Raw genomic sequence first — 27,540 nt, forward strand, 5'->3', positions numbered from 1 at the left:
AAGAAAGGTGGCTATAGTGATCACTAATTTTTTTTTTTGCATGTCAGAAATGTTTATTTCTAAATTTTGTGCACTGACATTGGTTTACCTGGTGAAAATAAACAAGTGAGATGGGATTATATTTGGTTTTCATTAAGTTGCCTAATAATTCTGCACAGTAATAGTTACCTGCACAAACAGATATCCTCCTAAGATAGCCAAATCTAAAAAAACCTACTCTAACTTCCAAAAATATTAAGCTTGGATATTTTTGATTCTTTTGGGTTGATTGAGAACATAGTTGTTGATCAATAATAAAAATAATCCTCTAAAATACAACTTGCCTAATAATTCTGCACACAGTGTAGATCCCTCAAGGATTTTATCAAGGGGTATAGTGAACATTTTAAACCCAGAGGTATGACACAGAAATTGATAACATTAGGTCATCATATTGAATAAGTAGTCATTAGCCTTGAGCGCAAGTGCTCGCTACTTGAGTTTGCATAGGGTAATCAGGTATGAACCATGTATCGCGGGTGCTCGAGTGACATGCTCGAGTCCCCGCCCCGCATGTTTCATGGTTGTTAGACACCCAAAAAAAACATGCGGGCATCGCTCGTGCATGGCAGGCAACCCCACCAGGTTTTTTTGGCTGCGAAGCATATGGGGCGGAGACTCAAGCATGTCACTCGAGCACCCACGATACTGGGTGCATACCCAAGCACCCGATGCAAACTCAAGTAGCGAGCACTTACGCTCAACACTAGTCACCATATCGTCATTTTTTTCTCTTTACTTTTGAAAAAATCCCATCCCCAACACATCCCTAACTCTAGCACAACCCAAACCTTAGCACAACCCTAAGCCTAGCACAACCATAACCCTAGCACAAGGCTAACTGTAGCACAACCCTAACCCAACCCTAACCCTAGAGTTTATTTTTTACGCTTTTCCTCGTGCCGTATAAGTGATTAGATGACTATATTCTTCAGGTCGATGCGATTACAGCGATACCAGATTTATAGCGGGTTTTTATTATTGACAGCTGTCACACACTAAAAGACGCTTTTTTTTTTTGCAAAAACTAGTTTTTGCATCGCCATATTTTGAGAGGTATAAGTTTTCCATATTTCGGCCGACATAGTCATGTGATGGCTTGTTTTTTGCGAGACGAGTTGGCGTTTTTAATGGTGCCATTTTCAGGCACGTGAAATTTTTTGATCGCTTTCCATTCTGATATTTGGGAGGCAGAATAAACAAAAAACAACAATTCAGGAATAGTTTTTTGGGATTTTTTTTTTTTATGCCGTTCCGCGTGTGATAGGGCAGCTTTATTCTTCGGGTCAGTATGTTTACAGCGGTACCACATTTATATATTTTTTTTATGTTTTGGCGCTTTTACACAATAAAAACTATTTTATAGAAAAAAGAATATTTTTAGCATTGCTTTATTCTGAGAGCTATAACTTTTTTATTTTTCTGCTGATGGAGCTTTATGGCGGCTTGTTTTTTGCAGGACAAGATGGCATTTTCAGCGGTACCATTTATATTTACATTTGTCTTTTTTATCACGTTTTATAAAATTTTTTGATTGGCAGTATGATGATAAAGCATAGTTTTTTGCTTCGTTTTTTATTTGTATTTTTTACCGTGTTCACTAAAGGGGTTAACTAGTGGGAAAGTTTTATAAGTCAGGTTGTTACGGACGCGGCAATACCAAATATATGTATTTTTATTGTTTGGTTTTTTTTTCTTCATAATACTATTTATTGATTGGTACAATATATTTTTATTTTTTGGGGATTATTTTTTCATTTTTTTTTATATTTTTTCATTTTTTTTTCTCACTTTCTGACTCTTTTTTAACTTTTACACATTGTCCCACTATGGGACTTTCACTTTTTGCAGGCTAATCGCCTGTATAGCATAGGTATGCAGCACCATCCCTGTGCTAAACCGCCTGTCAGTGCTGCACAGGCAGAAGATACTGTGATCGTGCATTCTGCATGATCAAAGTATCATCCTGCTCTCTGGTGATCTGGATGTCGTCATGAAGACATCCAGGCGACCATGACAACCACGGGACCCGGCCAGAGACAGCGTGGGATGCCGGTGAGGAAGTAAGTAACAGTGCTTACCTCCTCTTGCCACTGGAATGTTGCGATAGACTTCGATCGCAGTACTTCGGGGGTTAATGTGCTGGGAGCGGTGCGGGACCACTCCCAGCACATAGCACCGGGTGTCAGCTGTGACAATCGCCGATGCGTACTAATACATATCTGGTCCATAAGACCCAGGGCGCAGATACGTATTAAGGATTAAAGAGGTTTTCCCGCGAACAAAAGTTAATTTTAATCAATAGATTAAACGTTAAGCCCCACTCAACAAGCCTTTCTGGACGCTGATTTTACGATAGAGGAGATAAATAGAGCTATAGTGGATGTGGATTCAGGGAAGGCGCCTGGGTCAGATGGATTTCCCATAGAAATGTATAAGAAGAATCGGGATACTTTGGCACCACTCCTTCTAAAGGTGTTTCAAAAGACCTGGGAGGAAGGTTCTTTACCAGACTCCTTTTATGAAGCAAATATAATAATACTTAAGAAAGAAGGGAAGGATCCCCTCGAGTGTGGGTCATACCGCCTCATATCGTTGGTAATGTGCATTATAACATTTTTACTAAAATCCTGGCCACTAGACTAAATTCAGTGATACTTGAAATAATACATCCAGACCAGACCGATTTTATGCCCGGGAAGAATACATCTATTAACATCAGGAGAGTTCAATCAGTAGTTCAGTACAGTTCTCTGGTACCAGATAATGAATGGGTCCTGGCCTCGCTAGATGCGGCTAAGGCCTTCAATTCCATTGAGTGGTCCTTCTTATCTGCATGTCTACAGAAATATGAATTTGGTCCTAAATTTCAGAAGTGGATTTGCACAATACACTGTGTGCAGAATTATTAGGCAAGTTGTATTTTAGAGGATTATTTTTATTATTGATCAACAACTAATATGTTTAATATTTTTGGAAGTTGGAGTGTTTTTTTTTTAAGATTTGGCTATCTTAGGAGGATATCTGTTTGTGCAGGTAACTACTACTGTGCTGAATTATTAGGCAACTTAATAAAAACCAAATATAATCCCATCTCACTTGTTTATTTTCACCAGGTAAACCAATATCAGTGCACAAAATTTAGAAATAAACATTTCTGACATGCAAAAACAAAGACCAAAAAAATTAGTGATCAATATAGCCACCTTTCTTTATGATGACACTCAACAGCCTTCCATCCATAGATTCTGTCAGTTGCTTGATCTGTTTTCGATCAACATTGCGTGCAGCAGCCACCACAGCCTCCCAGACACTGTTCCGAGAGGTGTACTGTTTTCCCTCCATGTAGATCTCACATTTTATGATGGACCACAGGTTCTCTATGGGGTTCAGATCAGGTGAACAAGGGGGCCATGTTATTATTTTTTCTTCTTTTAGACCTTTACTGGCCAGCCACGCTGTGGAGTCGTTGGATGCATGTGATGGAGCATTGTCCTGCATGAAAATCATGTTTTTCTTGAACGATACTGACTACTTCCTGTATCACTGCTTGAAGAAGTTGTCTTCCAGAAACTGGCAGTAGGTCTGGGAGTTGAGCTTCACTCCATCCTCAACCCGAAAAGGTCCCACAAGTTCATCTTTGATGATACCAGCCCATACCAGTACCCCACCTCCACCTTGCTGGCTTCTCAGTCGGAGTGGAGCTCTCTGCCTTTTACTGATCCAGCCTCTGGCCCATCCATCTGGCCCATCAAGAGTCACTCTCATTTCATCAGTCCATAAAACCTTTGAAAAATCAGTCTTAAGATATTTCTTGGCCCATTCTTGAAGTTTTATCTTATGTTTCTTGTCCAAAGGTGGTCGTTTTTCAGCCTTCCTTACCTTGGCCATGTCCCTGAGTATCGCATACCTTGTGCTTTTTGATACTCCAGTAACGTTGCAGCTCTGAAATATGGCAAAACTGGTGGCGAATGGCATCTTGGCAGCTTCACGCTTGATTTTCCTCAATTCATGGGCAGCTATTTTGCGCCTTTTTTGGCCAACGTGCTTCTTGCGACCCTGTTGGCTATTTTCCATGAAACGCTTGATTGTTCGGTGATCACGCTCCAAAAGTTTGGAAATTTCAAGACTGCTGCATCCCTCTGCAAGACATCTCACAATTTTGGACTTTTCAGAGCCCGTCAAATCTCTCTTCTGACCCATTTTGCTAAAGGAAAGGAAGTTGCCTAATAATTAAGCACACTTTATATAGGGTGTTGATGTCATTAGTCAACACCCCTCCTCATTACAGAGATGCACATCACCAGATTTACTTAATTGGTAGTTGGCTCTCAAGCCTATGCAGCTTGGAGTAGGACAACATGTATAAAAAGTATCAAAGTGATCAAAATACGCATTTGCCTAATAATTCTGAACACAGTGTATATATGAATCCAAAATCCCAAATAATTATAAACAATTCTATATCAGGGTCGTTCTCTTTGGAGAGGAACAACCTAAGGATGTCCCCTTTCCCTGGCCCTTTTTGCTTTTGCGATTCAAGCAATAACGATATGTATAAGATCCCCTCCAGCCATTATGGGTATCAATATAGCAGACCGTTTAGACACTATTGGTTTATACGCTGACAACATGGTGGTATTTATGGATAAAGCAGAAGAAACATTACCACACGTGATTACCACTATAGACAAATTTAGTAAATATTCAGGATTATACATAAACTGGGATAAATCCGCTTTAATGCCTTTTTCCCATGATCGAATGGATCACCTTGAAACGTTATCCCCATTGCCTATTGTATCTAATTTTAAATATCTAGGAATAAATATACCAAAACACAGCAGACTCAATTTACAATTAAATATTCTCCCGCTGTTAGAACTTGCCAAGCTTAAATTTGCCATTTGGAGTAAATTGCAGTTATCTGTCTCTGGACGTATAAACCTGGATTAAAATGATTCTACTTCCAAAGCTCAGTTATTTCCTCCAGCATAGTGCAGTATTGATTCCTAAATGTTTCTTCTCAAACCTAAATTCTTTAATCTCGTCCTTTATATGGGGGAAGATTAGACCCAAACTTAAATTGTCCACCTTACATAGATCTAAACAAATGGGAGGAGCGGCACTGCTGGATTTCTTTTTGTATTATTTAGCTGGGCAAATCAAAGCTTTGAGTAAGTGGATGCCCAATAATTACCTACCTAATTCGGAGAGCCATTTGGCCCACACTGCAAAGATCGATTGTCTGCTGGGTTTTTTGGAAGCAGATAAACCCAATACCCCTAGATTATTACCCTTACTCCGATTGGCACGATCAGTATGGAGACAAATTAAAAAAGTCATTCGCTTTTAAGGCATCATAGCTAAAATGCCATTATGGAATAATACTTACTTCCCAGTGCTACTAAACCACCGGTCCACTCAATTTTGGATTTCACATGTTTCCTCGGTTAAAGATTTATATGATCACAATGTCCTAATGTCCTTTGAACAAATACAAATTACATTTAGAATTCCCAGTCGCCAGTTTTTTCGCTATCTACAGCTCAGATCAGCAATTCAATCACACTTACACAATATCAAACAATATCGTTCTTTGCTGTAATAGGGGTCCTCAAATCACAAGGTCCCCAAGGCCTTATTTTCACTTTATATACGTTCATGTTGTCCGTGGGTATTGATTCTACTATATTAACAGTAAGAGAAAAATGGAAACTCCTCATTCCTGATATCCAAGATGAAGATTGGGAAGAGATTCTTGAATCTCCAACCAAGGTGTCCCCATTGGCTGATAACAAATGACCCAGTTATATATAGTACACCAATCATACCTGACCACTTTACGGTTATTCAGAATGGGGCGGTCTCAAACTTCAGAATGCTTAAGATGTCATGCAATGGATGTGGATTTTATACATATGGTATGGAGATGTCCAGTTATCCTATCCTTTTGAACCTCGTTGTTAACCTCTCTTATATCTAGTCCTGTTCCTCTTAATCCATTAGTATGCTTATTTGGTGTGCTAGATGAAGAGATATGGGGATTCCATGTTAAAATTTTCCTACGGGAGACTCTTTTCTTAGCTAGGAAAATATTGGCCCTATGCTGGATGGGTAATTTACATCCATCTCTTGGAGCTTGGATTGAGCTGGTAAATAGTGTTGAGCCACCCCCGTAGTGTTCGAGTTCGGTTCGGTTCGTCGAACACCCGTGTGTTCGCCGAACTGTTCGTCGAACACCTTCGAACACCGTTAAAACCAATGGCAGGCAAACAAAAACACATAGAAACACATAGAAAACACCTTCAAAGGTGTCCAAAAGCTGACAAACTGCTCAGAAGACACAACTAACACATGGAAAAGTGACAAGTACATATAGTCATGCGAAAAGAAAAGAGGTGGAGGAGTAAAAGGAGGGGGAGACACAGATATAGGCATGTCATGCCCTTCTAAAATCCAAAAAGTGAGAAGCCGACACGTTCAGTCCGCTCCTGCCCGTGCCACCTCCGCGTCGCCGGGTTTGTGCCAGAGCCGCGGTGAACCCTGACGGCCAGCCCCCCTCTCCCAATACTGGTGCCTGTCCGCTGGTGGGTCGAGCGAGACCCCTGTGGTGGAGGCAGCTCTAAGCTTTTTAATTTAAATTGTCTCTCTAATTTGAATGAATACACTTTAAATCCATTTACAAGGATCTATTGGAGGGCAAGTCTCATGCCAGCAGCCGCGTAATTCCAGCTCCAGTAGCGTCCACTAAAGCTGCTGCAGTTAAAAAGCTTTTATAAGGATCGAGCTCGGCTCTCCACCGCAAGGCATCCTACTGCCAGTCCCAGCCCCTATGCCTTGGGGTGCCTCCTGATGCTCTTCACTGAGTATCCCGTGGTCCCGAAGCATTTCCTTTGAAAAAATTAAGTGTCCAAACTACAGGTGGTGTAGCTTGCTTAACAGCCGGGATAATCCGCTGACTAGCAGACACTGCTACTAGGCACAAAGTATTTCCTGGGCTAGATGCAGTTAAAAATTTGTAATTAGATACTCTCGTTGGATGCTGAGAAAGCATTCCATAGAGTCTCCTGGCACGCCATATATGATTCTCTTAAAAAGCTTGGGGTAGGGGTCTAGGGGACCCTTTTATAGCCAAAATCACGGCCCTGTATCGCAATACGTCACCTAGGCTGAAGATAAATGGAACTGTAGCACCCTGAGGGCTCGGTTGCTAGAGAGGTATTGCACCTCACCCAGAGGTGTGATATCTCACTCTCAGGTAAGGATGTAGTGTGGATCAGGACCCGACACCTGCATGCATTACACCACATTGCCGTGGGGCAGGGCGACCAATATGCCCCTGAGATGGGCACGACAGTCCCTGTCCCTGGCTGGAGTGGGGGGAGGGAACACTGAGGAAGGGGAACCCTGTAGTGCAGGAGCAGGGAGGAAGCAGTTCCTGGGTGCATTGAGAAGGGAGTATAAAAGGTGGGCACCATCTTAGTTCAGTGCAGAGAAGTCTGAGCAGAAGTGGCAGGGAGCAGGGGCTCTGCATGAGCTCTGCTCCGGAGGCGGGCCTAGTAACAGAGGCCCAGGCCTGGAAGAGGGAGAAGGAAGGAAGAGGAGCGGAGAAGGCTCCAGGAACGAGGAACGAAGGGATCCCAGGGGTGCGGACGGGCGAGTCGCCACCGCACGCCCGAATCCACCTGCGTGGAGGGGTCAGGCCAAAGGGGGAGACCGGTCCCCGAAACTAGTGGAGGCAGGAAACGACCCTCAGCTAGAAACAGGAGGCTGTGACATTTTATGTGGCGCAGCCCCTCGCTACACCCGCTAGGAAGGCACCACATAGGGTCAGGGAAACTGGCGCCAAGTTTACCAAGAGGAGGCCCGAGGCAGCCGGACAGAAGGGTTGGTAAGAAAGGCCAGACAAAGGACACACAAAGGGGGTCCTGTGAAGCGCTCCAAAGTTATCTGGGAGTTGTCTGAGCCCCTCACCTGGTGAGCACAGTACGACGTGGGCAGCCGTTACCTGCAAACATGGTCTGGATAATAAGAACTGTGAGTAAAGGCCCTGGACTGCATCACTGACTCCGTGTCGTTACTGCTGCTGCCCTGCACCATCACCCCCATCCTCCGCATACACTGCCCTGAGGCTATACTCCTCCCGTGGGGAGTTATGCTACGCTCTGCTGCACCCACAACACCAGCCTCAGCGGTCTGCCCTGGAGCGGTGGTTCACTCTGACCGCAATCCACGGGTGGCGTAGTCGGACATTTAAACATCAAAACCACATAAATAGTTCCGCCACTGGTTTGACCGCCCTGAGCCACGGAACCGGGTCGCCGCCACGGAGACTACAACCACCAGCATCCACCAAAAAGGGTCCGGCTCCGGGTGTCCCAAGGCCCAGGGGGCGCGTCAGAACATTTTCATCACCTTTCACAATCACCAATGGGACAAGGCAGGGATGTTCTCTGTCCCCTCTCTTATACATCCTAGTGACGGAGCACCTGCTCTCATCAATTCGCCATAACCCCAATATTAGGTGGATTGAGGTGGGAGGCACCGAGTACAAGTGCTCTCTATTTGCTGATGATGTCCTAGTATATATCACTCAATCACATATATCCATCCATGCTGTTATGGCTGAAATAGATCACTTTGTTACATGGTCAAATTTTAAAATCAATGCAGCGAAGTCTGAGGCCCTCGATGTCTCCCTCCCCAAATCCATATAGGATTCCATCCAGTCCAACTTTCCCTTTGCCTGGCCCTCACAGGGTATCAAATACTTAGGAATTCCTATTCATAGAGACCTCTCCCATCTATGTTATCTTAATTTTGGGCCCTTTATTGAACAACTCCATACAGACCACGGTTGGCAAGTTAGAACTGTAAGATTCACTACGTGAACCACTGGTGTTTTGTGGAAAAGCACATGTACACTGTGTTCCAAATTATTATGCAAAAAGTGTTTAGGAGTGATAAGGGAAGAATTTGTTTGTTTGTCAGTTAAACTCATTGATGGTGATGTGTGTCAGGGCTCTTTATATCACTGTAAGCAATTGCAGACACCTGTGCTAATTAGTTTGGCAGGTGTGTCCAATGAAAGGCAAGACTACTTAAGAAGGCTGTCTCACATTATTAAGCAGCCTACATTTTCTGCCAAAATGGGAAAGAAAAAGGATGTGTCGGCTGCTGAGAAGCAACAAATTGTGGAGTGTTTAGGTCAAGGCATGACTACAATCAACATTGTGCGATGATCAGGATGAAGTGTCTTGGCAATCAAGAAGTATGTAGCTGATTCACAGTACACACGTGTGCGTGCTGATAAGGGCAAATTGAGGACTCTTTCCTACAGGCAATTACGTCAGGTTGAAAGAGCAGCGGCAAAAAAGCCTTGTCATAGCAGCAGACAAGTTTTTGAAGCTGCTGGTGCCTCCAACGTCTCCCGAACAACAAGATGCAGGGTCCTTCAGAGGTTTGCAGCTGTGCATACGCCATCCTGTCGACCTCCTCTATCCACTTCACACAAGTAGAAACGGCTCCAGTGGGCCAAACATTACATGAAGACTGATTTCAAAACTGTTTTGTTCACGGATGAGTGTCGTGCAGCGCTCGATGGTCCAGATGGATGGAGTGGAGGATGGCTGGTTGATGGACACCCCACGCAAACACGGCTACAGCGCCAACAAGGAGGAGGTGGAGTAATGTTTTGGGCTGGAATCATGGGGAGAGAGATTGTCGGCCCCTTTAGGATCCCTGAAGGCGCTAAAGATGAACTCCATAATGTATGTGGATTTTCTCAAACAGCACTTCCTGCCATGGTTCAAGAAGAAGAACCGTGTATTTCACAGCAAGATCATTTTTTTGCATGATAATGCACCATCTCATGCTGCACATAAAACATCTGCATCTCTGGCTGATATGGGCATAAAAGGGGACAAACTTATGGTGTGACCCCCATGCTCCCCTGACCTCTACCCCATTCAGAACCTTTGGAGCATCATTAAAAGAGGTGTCTATGATGGCGGGAGGCAGTTCACATCTAAGCAACAGCTCTGGGAGGGTATTCTGTCCTCATGCAAAACAATTGAAGCAGAAACCATCCAAAACCTGACAAATTCAATGGACGAGAGAGTTCAGAAGCTCCTTTCGAACAAGGTGTCCTATGTGAAAATGTAACATCACCTAGAATAAAGTTTTGAGTTGAAAACTGTTTGATTTCAGTTTCTAACAACCTGCTAATGCTTATAATTTCAAAAATGACCATTTTTTTGGTCTTTATTAAAATGAAAAGGTTGATCGAAAAGTTTGGGGGATCTAAGAGTGTGGCAACCCAGTAGTCATGATTACTTCGAATTCTGACAATATGAGGGTCATGCTGCAGGTAGTGCAGCAAGAAGGCACTTATGTGTCTTGCGCATCTCGGAGCCCCAAAATTATTTTCCGGGCTAGATGCAGCTAAAAATTATTATTAATTTTAAATCTGGTGAAGCTTTAGTATAGATGGCCTAATAGGATCAGTGCTGCACACTGCTACAAAGCCCAAATTATTTTCCAGTCAAGATACAGATAAACATGATTAGTAATTTTAAATCTGGTGGAGCTTATTATAGATGGCCTAATAGAATCAGTGCTGCACACTGCTACAAAGCCCAAATTATTTTCCAGCCAAGATACAGATAAACATGATTAGTAATTTGAAAGCTTAAAACGGTTGGTAGGGTGATTTTAACCAATCATCAAGCTTTTACTCTCCCCAGGATGACACACGGGTAGAAAAGTCGTTTCGGATCCATGATTTGTTCATCTTTATGAACGTGAGTCTGTCTACATTATCAGTGGAGAGCCGCGTGCGCTTATCTGTCAGCACACCACCAGCAGCGCTGAACACACGTTCAGACAGAACGCTGGCTGCGGGGCATGACAAGATCTCCAAGGCGTAAGTGGCTAGCTCCGGCCATTTATCCAGATTGGAAGCCCAAAAAGAGCAAGGGTCCAGTGACACAGTCATGGCTTCAATGTTTACTTGGAGATACTCCTGTACCATCGTCTCTAGGCGTTGACTATGTGTCAGACTTCTTGTCTCCTGTGGCCTTGCAAAGGATGGGCTAAAAAAGTGGTGAAATGATTCCGCAAAATTGATGTTACCAGCAGATACTGTGGTTCTGTTACGGTTTGAGTGCTGAACACTTGACGGTCCCACGGTTGGCAAGTTGGAACTGTGAGATTCACTACGTGCACCACTGGTATTTTGTGGAAAAGCACATGTAAGATTCTGCAACAGTCTCTGCTGATACTCCTGCATGCGTGCATCCCTTTCTATGGCAGGAATAATTTCTGCAAATTTACTTTTGTACCGGGGATCTAACAGTGTGGCAACCCAGTAGTCAGGATTATTTCTAATTCTCACAATTCGAGGGTCATGTTGCAGGTAGTGCAGCAAGAAGGCACTCATGTGTGTTGCGCATCCATGAGCACCAATTCCCTGTTGTGTTGGTGGCGAGGTAACAATCATGCTTCCTTCCTCTGTCCTCTCCCCCCAACCTCGCACAACAGAAATGTGATCAAGGTCTCCCTCATCTGATGAGTCTTCCATCAGTTCGTCCTCCACTTCTTCCTGGGCTCCTGCACCTTCCTCACTAGTTTGGCTGCTACCATGCGCCCTGGTAAAACCATCTCCCCCACCCTCACATGCCTCCCGCCTTGGTGCTGCCGACCGTCTGGACCTTGTAGATGTTAGCCCTTCCGCATACAACTCCTCCTCCTCTACTTCCTCCACCTCCTCTTGTGCCACCACCTGACTCCGAATTCTGTTTAACATGTGCTCCAGCATGTAAATCACCGGAATAGTCATGCTGATAATGGCATCGTCAGCACTAAACATCTTCGTCGCCATTTCAAAACTGTGCAGAAGGGTGCATAGGTCCCTGATCTGAGACCACTCCTCCAGCGTGATTTGCCCCACCTCTGGATCTCGTTGGCCCAGGCTATACGTCAGAACGTATTGCACCAGGGCTTGTCGGTGCTGCCACAGTCGCTGCAACATGTGCAGAGTTGAATTCCACCGGGTAGGCACATCGCATTTTAGCCGGTGAAGTGGCAGGCCCAACGACTTCTGTAGAGATGTAAGTCGCTGAGCTGCGGGATGCGAACGGCGGAAGTGAGCACACAGCGACCGTGCCCTCTGCAGAAGGCCATCTAGTCTGGGATAGTGGGCTAAAAATTGCTGGACAACCAGGTTCAACACGTGAGCCATACAAGGCACGTGTGTGACATTGCCCCGGCGAAGGGCCGCACCCAGGTTTGCAGCATTGTCGCACACGGCCTTCCCTGGTTTCAGGTCCAGTGGAGACAACCATTCATGAAATTGGTTCTCCAGAGCTGACCACAACTCCTCAGCTGTGTGACTCACATTTCCCAGACATTTCAATGTAAAAACCGCCTGATGACGTTGAGCCCTGCTGCCAGCATAGTAAGGAGGTGTGCAGGATCCTTTCTGCGCAGTTAGAAAGCTTGTGGCATGACCAGACAGGCTTTGGGTGCAGGTGGAAGACCGAGAGGAGGTTGAGGAGGCAGAAGCAGTGGAGGAACTTTGACATAAAGAGGATTGACGCACAACTCGTGGGGACGGCAAGACTTGGACAGCAGCCCCTTGTCCTGCTGTCACCATAGTTACCCAGTGCCCAGTCAGCGACATGTAACGCCCCTGTCCATGCCTACTCGTCCAAGTGTCTGTGGTGAAATGCACCCTGTCACACACAGAGTTTCTCAAAGAAGCGGTGATGTTGTGTGCGACATGCTGGTGGAGCGCAGGCACACCTTTCTTTGAGAAGTAGTGCCGACTGGGCATCTGGTACTGGGGCACTGCGACGGACATAAGGTCTCGAAAATCCTCTGTGTCCACCAGGCGGAAAGGCAGCATTTCTGTAGCCAAGAGCTTGCAGATGGTGAAATTCAACCTCTTAGCTTTCTCATGGCTAGGAAGAAATGGTCTTTTACTTGTCCACATCTGAGGGACCGAGGGCTGGCTATTGTGCTTAGACGGGGTTGATAAGGGTGTCCCCGGCAAACTGCCGGTCTGTGAGGAAGATGCAGGCGGACATGTTAGGTTGCCTTGATCCAAAGGTGGTGCTATCGATGTCGGACAGCGCTCAACACCAGCTGGTGTTACCACCTCCAAAGAAAATGATGACCTGCCAATCACGCTGGCTGTTGCGGGTAAAGAGGTGGCAGGTCTGCGCCCCAAAACAGGTGTGACTGCTGTCCCCCCAGTCACAGAGGATGAAGAGGCCGCGGATGCACAAGATATGGCAGACGGTGGTTGGCCCGGCCGGCTAGGCCGCATTGTAGCACACTGAGCTTCCCACTGCAACTTATGCTTCATGTCCATGTGCATGAAGTACTCAAACTATGTATTTTTTGGCCTCTACTTAGCTTTTGCTGACAAATGTTACAGATAACACGAGTTGGGTCATCTTTATCGATCTGAAAAAATGCCCAGGCTATGCAAGGCTTAGCACCCATGCGACCTGAAGAGCCACCACGACTTGTGGTGAGAGGCAGAGTTGTGTTTGAGGATGCAGTTGTTGACGTGCTTCCAGTACTACGTCTCTGTCCAGGAAGGCGCAACCTGACCTCGTCGTCACTAGCATCTTCCTCCACCTCCTCTGCTGACCTCATCTCTTGGCTGACTGTGGGTTGACAGTAAGTGGGATCTCCAACCTCATCATCATCACCCTGTGCGTTATCACACCCGTCGTCCTCAGAGCCAACCTGTTCCTGCCCTGACAAAAAACTAAAGTTGTCGCTCCAATCAGGTATTTGAGTCTTATCATTGTCTTCCTCATTGTCTCCACCAACAGGAGTTACAGTTTGGGAATGAGGGTCTACATTATGGTCAGAACCTTCTGCGTCTGGTCCTGGATCCGACTCATAAAGATTCTGGGCATCAGTGCAGATCATTTCCTCGTCTGGATTCACAGAAGCGCTGGAGTCGACCTCTGATTCCCAGGCTATAGTATGAGTAAACAGCTCTGCAGACTCAACCATCTGTTCTACCTCATACTCAGACGGGCAGCTGGAGATTTGGGAGCTGTGAGGAAGCAAGTGCGATTGGGGTGACACCTTTGAGGACTGGAGTATTTGTGATGTTGAAGTTGATGTGGAGGAGAGCCCACTTAAAGGAGCACTTGATATCCGTTGAAGCACCTGCTGTTTTTGTGCCTCATCTGGAATTTGTAGCGATTGGCGTGGCCGTAAGAAAGGGATCTTATCACATTGTCCGCTAAAAGAAGTAGACATTTTAGTTTGGCTGGAGGATGGTCTTTCTTCTGCAGATGTTACTGTTGCTTTAACACCTACCCCACGGACACAACCTTTTTTCCCCTTCCCAACACGCCTATTCCCCTTTCCACCAGCAGCAGGCCTTTTTCCACTCATTTTAGTGGTTAACTAATTCACAACTCTGGAGTTGTTTGCACAAAAAAACAATGGATGGGAACCGAGCAGAGCTGAGTGGCCAAACTGTGGTATTAGGCCAAAACTATTGGCTGGGTTAGATGCAGAAAAAAATTATATTCAATTTGCAACCTGATGGAGGTCAGTATAGATGGACTAATAGAACAAGTCCCACACACAGCTAGAAGCCCAAATATTTTTTCAGAGGTAGATGCAGAAAATTTTTTTATTCAGTTTGCAACCTGATGGAGGTCTGTATAGATGGATTAATAGAACAAGTCCCACACACAGCTACAAGCCCAATATTTTTTCAGAGGTAGATGCAGAAAAAAAATATATTCAGTTTGCAACCTGATGGAGGTCAGTATAGATGGACTAATAGAGAAAGTCCCACACACTGCTAGAAGGCAAAATATTTTTTCAGAGCTAGATGCAGACAAAAAATTATTTTGAATTTTCAACCTGATGGAGGTCAGTATAGGTGGACTAATAGAACAAGTCCCACACACTGCTAGAAGGCCAAATATTTTTTCAGAGCTAGATGCAGAAAAAAATTATATTCAGTTTGCAACCTGATGGAGGTCTGTATAGATGGATTAATAGAACAAGTCCCACACACAGCTAGAAGCCCAAATATTTTTTCAGAGGTAGATGCAGATAAAAATTATTTTTAATTTGCAACCTGATGGAGGTCAGTATAGATGGACTAATAGAGAAAGTCCCACACACTGCTAGAAGGCCAAATATTTTTTCAGAGCTAGATGCAGATAAAAATTATTTTTAATTTGCAACCTGATGGAGGTCAGTATAGATGGACTAATAGAACAAGTCCCACACACAGCTAGAAGCCCAAATATTTTTTCAGAGGTACTGTAGATGCAGATAAAAATTATTTTTAATTTGCAACCTGATGGAGGTCAGTATAGATGGACTAATAGAGAAAGTCCCACACACTGCTAGAAGGCCAAATATTTTTTCAGAGCTAGATGCAGATAAAAATTATATTCAATTTGCAACCTGATGGAGGTCAGTATAGATGGACTAATAGAGAAAGTCCCACACACTGCTAGAAGGCCAAATATTTTTTCAGAGCTAGATGCAGATAAAAATTATATTCAATTTGCAACCTGATGGAGGTCAGTATAGATGGACTAATAGAACAAGTCCCACACACAGCTAGAAGCCCAAATATTTTTTCAGAGGTACTGTAGATGCAGATAAAAATTATTTTTAATTTGCAACCTGATGGAGGTCAGTATAGATGGACTAATACAACAAGTCCCACACACAGCTAGAAGCCCAATATTTTTTCAGAGGTAGATGCAGAAAAAAATATATTCAGTTTGCAACCTGATGGAGGTCAGTATAGATGGAGTAATAGAACAAGTCCCACACACAGCTAGAAGCCCAAATATTTTTTCAGAGGTAGATGCAGATAAAAATTATTTTTAATTTGCAACCTGATGGAGGTCAGTATAGATGGACTAATAGAGAAAGTCCCACACACTGCTAGAAGGCCAAATATTTTTTCAGAGCTAGATGGAGATAAAAATTATATTCAATTTGCAACCTGATGGAGGTCAGTATAGATGGACTAATAGAGAAAGTCCCACACACTGCTAGAAGGCCAAATATTTTTTCAGAGCTAGATGGAGATAAAAATTATATTCAATCTGCAACCTGATGGAGGTCAGTATAGATGGACTAATAGAGAAAGTCCCACACACTGCTAGAAGGCCAAATATTTTTTCAGAGCTAGATGCAGATAAAAATTATATTCAATTTGCAACCTGATGGAGGTCAGTATAGATGGACTAATAGAACAAGTCCCACACACAGCTAGAAGCCCAAATATTTTTTCAGAGGTACTGTAGATGCAGATAAAAATTATATTCAATTTGCAACCTGATGGAGGTCAGTATAGATGGACTAATAGAACAAGTCCCACACACAGCTAGAAGCCCAAATATTTTTTCAGAGGTACTGTAGATGCAGATAAAAATTATTTTTAATTTGCAACCTGATGGAGGTCAGTATAGATGGACTAATAGAGAAAGTCCCACACACTGCTAGAAGGCCAAATATTTTTTCAGAGCTAGATGCAGAAAAAAATTATATTCAGTTTGCAACCTGATGGAGGTCAGTATAGATGGACTAATAGAGAAAGTCCCACACACTGCTAGAAGGCCACATATTTTTTCAGAGGTAGATGCAGAAAAAAATATATTCAGTTTGCAACCTGATGAAGGTCTGTATAGATGGATTAATAGAACAAGTCCCACACACAGCTAGAAGCCCAATATTTTTTCAGAGGTAGATGCAGAAAAAAATATATTCAGTTTGCAACCTGATGGAGGTCAGTATAGATGGACTAATACAACAAGTCCCACACACAGCTAGAAGCCCAATATTTTTTCAGAGGTAGATGCAGAAAAAAATATATTCAGTTTGCAACCTGATGGAGGTCTGTATAGATGGATTAATAGAACAAGTCCCACACACAGCTAGAAGCCCAATATTTTTTCAGAGGTAGATGCAGAAAAAAATATATTCAGTTTGCAACCTGATGGAGGTCTGTATAGATGGATTAATAGAACAAGTCCCACACACAGCTAGAAGCCCAATATTTTTTCAGAGGTAGATGCAGAAAAAAATATATTCAGTTTGCAACCTGATGGAGGTCAGTATAGATGGACTAATACAACAAGTCCCACACACAGCTAGAAGCCCAATATTTTTTCAGAGCTAGATGCAGAAAAAAATTATATTCAGTTTGCAACCTGATGGAGGTCAGTATAGATGGACTAATAGAATGATGCTATGCCCAAAAGATTTTACTTCACTAGGTGCAGTAAAAAAATTGGTATTCTATACACAGGTGGTATATCTTGCAACACAGATAGGCTACTCCACTGACTAACACACTCTGCAATAGGCCAAAAAGGATTAGCTTTGCTAGATTCAGCCAAATGCTGTGAAAAAAACTTGCACAGCACTGGCACAGACCTGCCTGGCAAAAACTGATAGGAACTGATGTAACCTAGTCCTGAAAAGGACTCCAATTACAATTAGTCTTTACTCCCACAATCTATCTATTTAAGAGCACAGACCTGCCTGATAAAAGTCGTAGGAAATGCTGTAACCTAGTCCTTAAAAGGACTGCAATCACAACTATTCCCTACTCCCAAGCTATCTGTAGATTTGTGCGAAAATTGGCTTGAAATTAACAAGGTATAGCGCACACAGCAACAGCGGTGAGAAAATGGTGGCGACGGGGAAAATGGCTTGGTCTTATAGGGCAAGGACATGTGACATACACTGCCAATGACACATGCCCTTGCTTGTGTGAAAAAAAGCACTTCGCTCCGTGTGTGCGCTGCTGATAGGCTGACAGATTGCACCTCCCCACTGTAAATGCGGGAAAGAGAAAAAAAAATGGAGATCTTCATTATTCCTGCAGAGATCCATCCCCTGCCCCTCCCCCCACCCCGCTGTACACTCAACCTGCGTATTAACATTAATTTTCATCATTACTGAGAAAAAATCCAGTAATGATTTTGGTGCACGAACAGTTATCGAACATAACCTCGAACAGCCGAATTTTTCTCAAATTGTTCGTGTTCGCCGAACGGCTCGAACACCGCCCAAAACAGCTCGAATTTGAGATTGGCGAACAGTTCGAGTAGAACAACGCTCATCTCTACTGGTAAACTCAATTATACCTTACGAGCGAACAATGTATCAGAATATAGGTTGCTTGGGGAAATTCAATAAGATTTAGGATGTGTGGTACTCGTCTCATCTTACTATATCAACATGTAGATAATGGTTTGGTACCATTATAATAGCGGTAGTAAAGGATACCTTGACCCACACTTGATAGTATCACAATGTTATTAACAATGTCGCAATCTTAATAGGTTCTTTTTTGAAGAATATGTATAAATCGTTCTTGGCAGCATGGTAGTCTTAGTTTTTCTTTCTTTAAGAATGTAATAGATATGTTGGATGTATTGTATCATTCTGAGTTATGTATAACCAAACATATAAATTTGAATAATAAGTCTTCTAATTACTTCTCAATTGTTCCATAAGCCTTGCAAAAAGAATATAGACTTGTGGAATTGAAGTGTATGCAAATAACTCATTATACAAACTTGCTCAATTACTATGATGAGTTTGTATATGTTATATTGGTTGGAGTATGTATACGTTATATTGGTTACATATAAAAAGTGAACGTTTTTTTTTTGTTTAATGAACAGATTAAAAAAAAAAAGAACTTTCGTCCGTGGGAAAACCCCTTTAAGTATGTTTTTGTGTTATTATTCACTTATCTGATGCCGAGATTGTAATGTAGAGAAGCCCGTATTCTAGATTTGTACTATGTTTTTATGTTTCAAATTTCCTACAAACAAGGGTATGCACTGTATGTAAATTATATGCTGTTTTATATATGTTTTGTTTTACAATGGTGGTGGCTACCTTTTTTGTCTGACTGTACAGTGTTACCTCTTAACCCTTTAACGACCGCCGATACACATTAAAACGGCAGCCGTTAAGGGGCCTTATTCCCTCATTGCCATTTTAAAACGGCGATCGGGAAAAAGGCTGCAGCACCCCCCAGAGTCAGAAATTCTCCGGGGTCTCAGCTACCAGTGGTAGCTGAGACCCTGGAGAACATGATCAGGTGTGCCCGCGGTAACAATGATTTCTCTCTCCTCTGACATTATATACTTGTCAGAGGAGAGAAAAATTATGCCCCCCAAGCCCACCCGGTACCTTCGCCATCCCCCGGATCTCCTGATCCGTCCTCCCGATCCTCCTTCACCTTCCTGTAAAAAAAAAAAAAATGGCGAGTGCATGCGGCACTGCACCCACCGAGATCTGCCGGCCGGTACCCTGCAACAATAGGGAATTTTTCCTATTGGTTCCTTTTCATCACTGTGATAGACTCTATCACAGTGATCAAAAGCAAAAAAATACTAAATCAAATCCCCTTTTGTCAACGCCTTAGTTAGATTTACCGTTAGGGTCGGGGTTAGGGTTGTGTTAGGTTTGTGTTGAGGTTAGGATTTTTTCAAAAATAAAGAAAAAAATGATGACGATATGATGACTAGTGTTGAGCGCAAGTACTCACTACTTGAGTTTGCATTGGGTGCGCGGGTATACACTAGGTATCGCGAGTGCTCGAGTGACATGCTCAAGATCCCGTCCCACATGTTACGCGGCAGTTTTACAGCCAAAAAAAAAAAACTTTCAGGGATTGCCTGCCATTCGCGAGCAATCCCCGCATTATTTTTTTTGGGTGTCTTACAGCCGCAAAACATGCAGGGAGGGGACTCGAGCATCTCACTCGAGAGTACCCAATGCAAACTCAAGTAGTGAGCACTTGCGCTCAACACTAATGACAACATATTCAGTATGACAATCTAATTTTGTCAAATTCTGTGTCGTACCTCTGGGTTCAAAATGCTCACTATACCCCTTGATAAAATCCTTGAGGGGTGTAGTTTTCAAAATGGGGTCACATGTGGGGGGTTTCAACTATTTAGGCACATGAGGGGTTGTCCAAATGCTACATGGCGTCCGCTCTTGATTCCAACCAATTTTGCGTTCAAAAATTCACACAGCGTTCCTTCCCTTCCGAGCCCTGTCGTGCACCAAAACTGTGGTTTTGCCCCACATATGAGGTATCGGTATGCTCAGGAGAAATTGCTCAACAAATTTTGTGGTCCATTTTCTCTTTTTACTCTTGTGAAAATAAGAAAAATGGGGCCTGAAGTAAAATTTTTGTGAAAAAAGTTAAATGTTAATTTTTCCCTTCCATGTTGCTTCAATTACTGTGAAGCACATGAAGGGTTAATAAACTTCTTGAATGTGATTTTGAGCACCTTGAGAAGTGCAGTTTTTAGCATGGTGTCACTTTTGCATATTTTCTGTCATATAGACCCCTCAAAGTCACTTCAAATTTGATGTGGTACCTAAAAAAATGGTTTTGTAAATTTTGTTGGAAAATGAGAAACTGCTGATCAACTTTTAACCCTTATAACTTCCTAAGAAAAAAAAATGTTGATTCTGCTGTTGTAAAGTAGACATGTGGGAAATGTTATTTATTAACTACTTTGTGTGGAATAACTCTCTGATTTAAGGGCATAAAAATTCAAAGTTTGATAATTGCAAAATTTTCCAAATTTTTGCCAAATGTAATTTTTTTTTGCAAATAAACGCAAGTCATATTGAATAAATTTTACCACTATCATGAAGTACAATATGTCACAAAAACAGTCTCAAAATCAGTGCGATCCGTTGAAGCGTTCCAGAGTTACCTCATAAAGTGACACTGGTCAGAATTGTAAAATTTGGCTTTGTCGTTATTGACATAATTGGCTCCATCACTAAGTTGTTAAAGGGGTTGGCCAAGACATTTAGAGACTTTCATACTGACACTAACATATGAAATCATAATACTGTGTAATACACTGATCAATACTGTTGTTTTCACACTTTTCACGTTTGTCACCTGACTGCTTCATATGCAGTTTGCATACAGTTGACCATACTATGATTGACAGCTCTGGCTTGATAGAGCCAGGGTAGGGTGAAAAAAGAGGGAAAACAAGCTGGTGGCAAGTTGTATTTAAATGGTTGGCCCTCCCAATGATACAACCAAGCAGCTGTACTGGTTTGAACAGTCATTCTGTGCTGGCAGAGTCCTTTTAATGGTGGCTGCACAGAAGTAAGATGCGCCAAATTCATTATGAGGCGCACAACACTTAATGAATTGGTTGCATCTTATCACTGGTGTGCGCCTCTCTTCTCATCATCTGCGATGTTACTCCAGTCAGAGATGGACTGATTAATTTATTGGGTGGGCTTCTCCACATCCCGTCCTGACCCAGCTGCACCCACTTTGTCGGAGCTAACAGAAACTGTAAAGGCACCACTATTCTGGCAAAAACACTTAGATGAATCAGGCACAAAGTTTTCAAAAGTTAAAAAGTTAGTGTGCGAAAGGGCCTCACTGTGTAACTTTGTCTAGTGTTCACAATTTATGTCAACATAACATGCTGTTTGATAAACTTTCAAAACATGAGTACAACATAAAATTTCCAATCTAAACACTTTTCTTTCCGACATCATGTTTTGTTCCCATAACTATGTTATAAGCCCGGATCTTTTACAGTATCTATACAGTAATCTTGGTTATGTTCCCATATATGTACCATCCAACGTATCTATGTAGTAAGCTTGGTTTTATTCCTGTATCTATATTGTAAGCAGGATCTTTTCCCATATCTATGTAGTTCTGTCCTGTATCTATGTAGTAAGCTATGATATGTTCCCTTTTTTATGTAGTCAGCTTGTTCCTCTATCTATGTACCAGCCATATTATCTATTTAGTAAGTTCGATTCTGTTCCTGTATTTATGTATCAGCCACTGCATCTATGCAGTAAGCTTGGTTTTGTTCTCATATTTATGTGGTAAGCTTAGTTCTGTCGCCGTATCTATGTATTCATTCGCTTTTGTTCCCGTATCTATGTAAGCTCTGTTCTGTTCCTGCATCTAGTTCCCAAATCTATATGGTAAGCACGGTTCTCTTCCCATATCTAGGTACAGACACCTTTATTATAAAAGCCTGATACCTCTGCTGCTTTAATGTTGCAGCCAGAGGTAAAAAGGCTAAAGTTGGGCCGTCACAACTTCTGATTGCTTAAATTTAGCAGACAGAACATAGAATAACATATTTCAAAGTAGATGTTTGATTAAAAGAATTTTCCGTACTGAAAAGAGGTCTGCAGTCACTCTCTGTGACTGCAAACTGTGATATGCAGAATGTCACAATCTCGTTTGCCCTGTGTGAGTAGGCAGTCACGTGACCACATGTATGCGATTTGCATAGCATAGCGATAGCTGTCACGTATCGAATAGATTCTTATCAAGTTCTCCCAAAAGAACATTTTTGCATTGCACACTGTTACAATTCGGCACTCTGCAGTCACAAAGAGTAACTGCAGACCTCTTATCAGCTTGAAAACCCTATACATGGTTGGTTCCATGATAAAACTCGTTTCTTTTTGTTTAAAAAAACGGTTCATAATGCATCTATGAAATCCCCCTGTTCATTCAGCACAGCTTTGTATAAACAGTACATTTCTTTTCCGCACCACCATAATATGATTGCGTAATTTAGACAGTTTTTGTTTACAGGTAGTTGATGATTAATTGTTTATATGTATTAAATTTGCAGGATATATTTTTGCTCTTGGACCTCTAATCTTTATTGGAATTTGTGACGTCTGGCTTGAGCTATTTACATTTAAACAGTCGTATGCCATCAACCTTTTTGCTGTTGGCATAGTAGCTTTTGGATGCACAGGTAAGTAAGGCTGCATAATTAAAAGAAATTTTTCTTGAAAATTAGCCTAAAAATCTTTTTTAGGTAATTTACAGATGACAAATTGGTGTTTTGTTGCTTAACATAATTATATACAATTTGGATTTTGAAGCAATAAAGAGATTCAAGTCCCAAATTTTAGTAGGACCATCTACAGGTGCCTCTCACAAAATTAGAATATCATCAAAAAGTTAATTTATTTCAGTTCTTCAATATAAAAAGTGAAACTCATATATTATACAGAGTCATTACAAACAGAATGATCTATTTCAAGTGTTTATTTCTGTTAATGTTGATGATTATGGCTTACAGCCAATGAAAACATAAGTCATTATGTCAGTATATTAGAATACTTTATAACACCAGCTTGAAAAATTATTTTAAAATCTGAAATGTTGGCCTACTGAAATGTATGTTCAGTAAATGCACTCAAGACTTGGTCGGGGCTCCCTTTTGCATCAATTACTGCATCAATGCGGCGTGGCATAGTGGCGATCATCCTGTGGCACTGCTGAGGTGTTATGGAAGCCCAGGTTGCTTTGATAGCTGCCTTCAGCTCGTCTGCATTGTTGGGTCCGGTGCTGCGCTGACTTTAGTCTTGATAAAAGACAGTGGACCTACACCAGCTGATGACATGGCTCCCCAAACCATCACTGATTGTGGAAACTTCACACTAGACCTCAAGCAGCTTGGATTCTGTGCCTCTCCACTCTTCCTCCAGACTCTGGGACCTTGATTTCCAAATGAAATGCAAAATTTACTTTCATCTGAAAACAACACCTTGGACCACTGAGCAACAGCCCAGGTCTTTTTTTGCTTGGCCCAGGTAAGACGCTTGGCGTTGTCTATTGGTCATGAGTGGCTTGACACAAGGAATGCGACACTTGTAGCCCATGTCCTGGATACGTCTGTGTGTGGTGGCTCTTGAAGCAATGACTCCAGCAGTAGTCCTTTCCTTGGACTCTCCCCCAAATTTTTGAATAGCCTTTTCTTAACAATCCTTTCAAGGCTGCGGTTATCCCAGTTGCTTGTGCTCCTTTTTCTACCACACTTTTTCCTTCCACTCAACTTTCCATTAATATGCTTGGATACAGCACTCTGTGAACAGCCAGCTTCTTTAGCAATGACCTTTTGTGGCTTACCCTCCTTGTGGAGTGTGTCAATGACTGCCTTCTGGACATCTGTCAAGTCAGCAGTCTTCCTCATGATTGTGGAGCTTACTGAAACAGACTAAAGGATCTTTTTTTTTTTTTCAAACATCATTTTTATTAGGTTTTTTCAAAAAAGCAAAAATGTATAAAGACATATAAAACAAAGCCAGGATGCACAATAATAAGGAGCCTGAACAAAGGTCAGGCAAACTGGATAACCAATAAGTTCAGGATTGCTGGCTTAACAATTAAACAGCTAAACAAAGATACAAAGATTAAGTATTGCAATATACAGTCATCTTGAGTCAAAAGAATTAAATAAATATCGGTGATTTGTGTCAATTATCTCCCATGTTTTAGTTAACGCGTAAAAGTCCCAAGTTGTCTTTTAGATCCTCTAGGATATACCGTTCTGTAGTAAATGGTTGGACAATTTTATTCTTTTCAGTCAGAGAGCAACATGATATAATAAACTGCTTCCATTTTGATAGAAACTTGCCGGCTTGTTGTTCTTTGTTACTAAGGGCATCTAGTTGTTCTACTCCCATAAAATGTTTCATTTGGATTATTAGCTCTGCTATAGGGGGAATGATAGGATCCAGCCAATGTTTGAGTAACTGTTTTTTTGCCAGGAAGAGTAGAGTATGAAGCAGTTTTGGGGGGCCTTTTGATTTTTTGTCGGGGTTCTCTGGGTTGCTCCAATGATGTAGTAGGGCTAAGTATGGAGAGAGAGTGTACCCTGGACCCCATATAGTATTCATCAAGTCTGAGACCTGATCCCAGTATACTGTTGAATCAGAGCAGCACCACAAGCCGTGCATAAGGTCAAAGTATGGATGATGACATTTAGGGCATGCAATTAGTCTATTTGATAATGGATCTTTTTTCGGTATATTAAAAGCGTAAATGGCCCCGTGTATTATTTTATACTGAGTTTCTCTCCATGTTTCATTTATAATGTATTTTCTGAATGTCTTCCAACCTAGTCTGATCTTAGTGGGAATTTCAACGTCATCAAGTTGTTGCTTCCAATATTTAAAGAAAACGTCAGGGTGTATCTTCAATAAATTGGATTTCATAGCCGAGTAAAGACTATGAAAGACTAGATATTGAGGGAGTGGCTGTTGGGGATAATAAAATTACATCAAATTCATTTTGAAAGGTCTCAAAGGTAACATCCTTTAAGTTTGACATAATGGATAATCTAATTTGTTCAAATTGAAAACCATGCTGAAGAGGTAGATCATACTTATCCATACATTCTGGGTACGTCAACCACCTCCTCTCAGTTGGGTGGAGAAGGTGGAGAAGGTGAGATATGTTATGTATACCTGCTTGCTGCCATTTAAAAAATAATTTATTTTCACTGCCCTGTGGAAATTCCGGATTCCGCGGCAGGTACTTAGAAATTCTGAAAGAAAGGCCATATTTCTTCCTAACCGCTTTCCAAGCGGAAATGGTGTCTTTAAAAGTTACTGATTTTTTGATTGCTGGGGGTAGGGAAGTGTAGCGAGAGTGTAGAAGTGCAGTTAAATTGAAGGGGTGAGCATAGTCTGATTCCAAAGAATAATCAGAGTATATATGTCTTTTATGGAGCCAGTCAATTATGTAGCGAAAAAGGCAAGGAAAGTTATAATTCCGGATACTGGGAAAATTGATGCCTCCATCATCCTTAGATGACATAAGTTTGTCTAGATTAATCCTAGGACATTTTCCTCTCCATATAAAACAACTAAAGGCCCTATTAAGTGTGACTACATCAGAGTGTTTCAGTAGCAATGGTAGAGTTTGGAGTTGATACATAATTTTAGACGTACTGATCATCTTAACGAGATGCGCCCTACCTAAAAAAGATAAGAGCAAATCTTGCCACGATTTCAATTGATCTGTGATTTTTTTGATGAGGGGGGGGATAATTCAACGTATACAAAGAGGATGTCAAACAGCCTATTTTTATGCCCAAATAGGTGATATGAGATGTAGCTATATTAATATAGAAAGATTATTTGGGTTAGAGTTTCATTCCTTTTTCAGTTAATGGTAGCAATTCACATTTTTTAGCATTTATTTTAAACCCAGAGTAAGTGCCAAAATTTTTAAGTAGATCCAGCACTGGAGGTAAATGCTGGATGGGATCCAACAAAATGATGTCGTCTGCAAAAAATGCCACCTGAATTGATATTTTATTGAATTGGATGCCTGAGAAAGTTTTAGGGTCAGATAAAATACGGACTAGGGGTTCAAGTGCCAGGTTAAAAAGTAAAGAGGAAAAAGGACACCCTTGTCTCGTCCCCTTTTCAAGAGGGAAGGGAGTGGATAGAAAACCCGGGGTGTACACCTGAGCTTTTGGAGACATATATAAATTACGAATGTAATTAAAAAAGGGCCTGACAATGCCATCTTGGTTAAAACCATATATAACCAATCCCAACTTATATTATCAAAGGCCTTTTCGGCGTCGAGGGAGATAATTGCCGTGGACCCCTTTAAATCAGGTGTAGAGTGTATTTTATCTAATGCCAGTAATACTTTCCTAATATTTAGCGTGGCTGAGCGACCCATAACAAAGCCTGCTTGCACATGTGATATAAGGTGAGGTAGAATAGAGGCAAGTCTGTCAGCCATTATTTTAGATAAGAGCTTAATGTCGATGTTTATAAGGGAGATCGGTCTGTATGAATTGGGGGATAAAGGATCCTTGCCTGGTTTTAGTAATAATTTGATATAAGCCATATTTCCAGAAGGGAAAATGGGATCGCCATTGATTGTTTTGTTGAAGATCGATACTAACATCGGGGAAGTATCTTCCGTTAAGGATTTAAAGAAGTCAGAAGTGTATCCATCAGGTCCAGGGGCTTTGTTTGGTTTCAAATTTTTAATTGTATTAGTAATCTCTTCCAATGAAATAGGCTTATTTAATATAGATTTATGTTCCTCCAAAAATGAAGGTAGTTTGACCCTATCTTAGATTGTATCAGCGTGGGGCAGGGTTTGTTTTGGATTTTTGTATAGGTTCTTATAGAATGAGCCTAAAATCTCATTAATTGATTTAGGATTTGTGTAAGTTACCCTGTTGATATTTCTTAATTGGAAAATTCCCTGTGGCTTTTTCAGACCTTTCGCTAAATTGGCCATCATCCTTCCTGATTTGTTGCCGAACCTATAAAAATATGCTTCTGTTTGAGATAAATGGAATTTTTCTCTCATATCCGCGTATTGGTTAAATTCAGATTGTTTTTGAGACCAATGTGTTTTGTTTAGAAGGGAAGGGTCCAGAAGAAATGTAGTGTAGGCTTGTTTCAGTTCAGAAGACAGTTCACTATATTTTTTCATAACTCTTTTTTTGTGAGGAAAAGAATACGCCAAAATTTTCCCCCTAAGTACTGCTTTGGCCGATTAAAGGTCCTTTTTAAACACTTAGGAAGCCTTTGCAGGTGTTTTTTGTTAATTATTCTAATTTACTAAGATAATGACGTTTGTGTTTTCATTGGCTGTAAGCCATAATC

At 41.8% G+C, this 27,540-nt stretch overlaps 1 protein-coding gene across 3 annotated transcripts in view; it reads left to right on the plus strand.

Annotated features, from left to right (window-relative positions):
* SLC29A4 (solute carrier family 29 member 4) overlaps positions 1-27,540 on the plus strand; it is a 524,342-nt gene that overhangs the window by 337,258 nt on the left and 159,544 nt on the right. For all 3 annotated transcript variants that reach the window (XM_073647822.1, XM_073647824.1, XM_073647823.1), the window contains one exon: positions 22,737-22,865. In XM_073647822.1, coding sequence (XP_073503923.1) covers positions 22,737-22,865 — 129 coding nt within the window. The remainder of the gene's footprint in view (positions 1-22,736; positions 22,866-27,540) is intronic.

Source organism: Phyllobates terribilis, unplaced genomic scaffold, assembly GCF_046119375.1.
Source record: "Phyllobates terribilis strain yellow unplaced genomic scaffold, ASM4611937v1 Scaffold_9__5_contigs__length_417890890, whole genome shotgun sequence".
Taxonomy (NCBI): Eukaryota; Metazoa; Chordata; class Amphibia; order Anura; family Dendrobatidae; genus Phyllobates; species Phyllobates terribilis.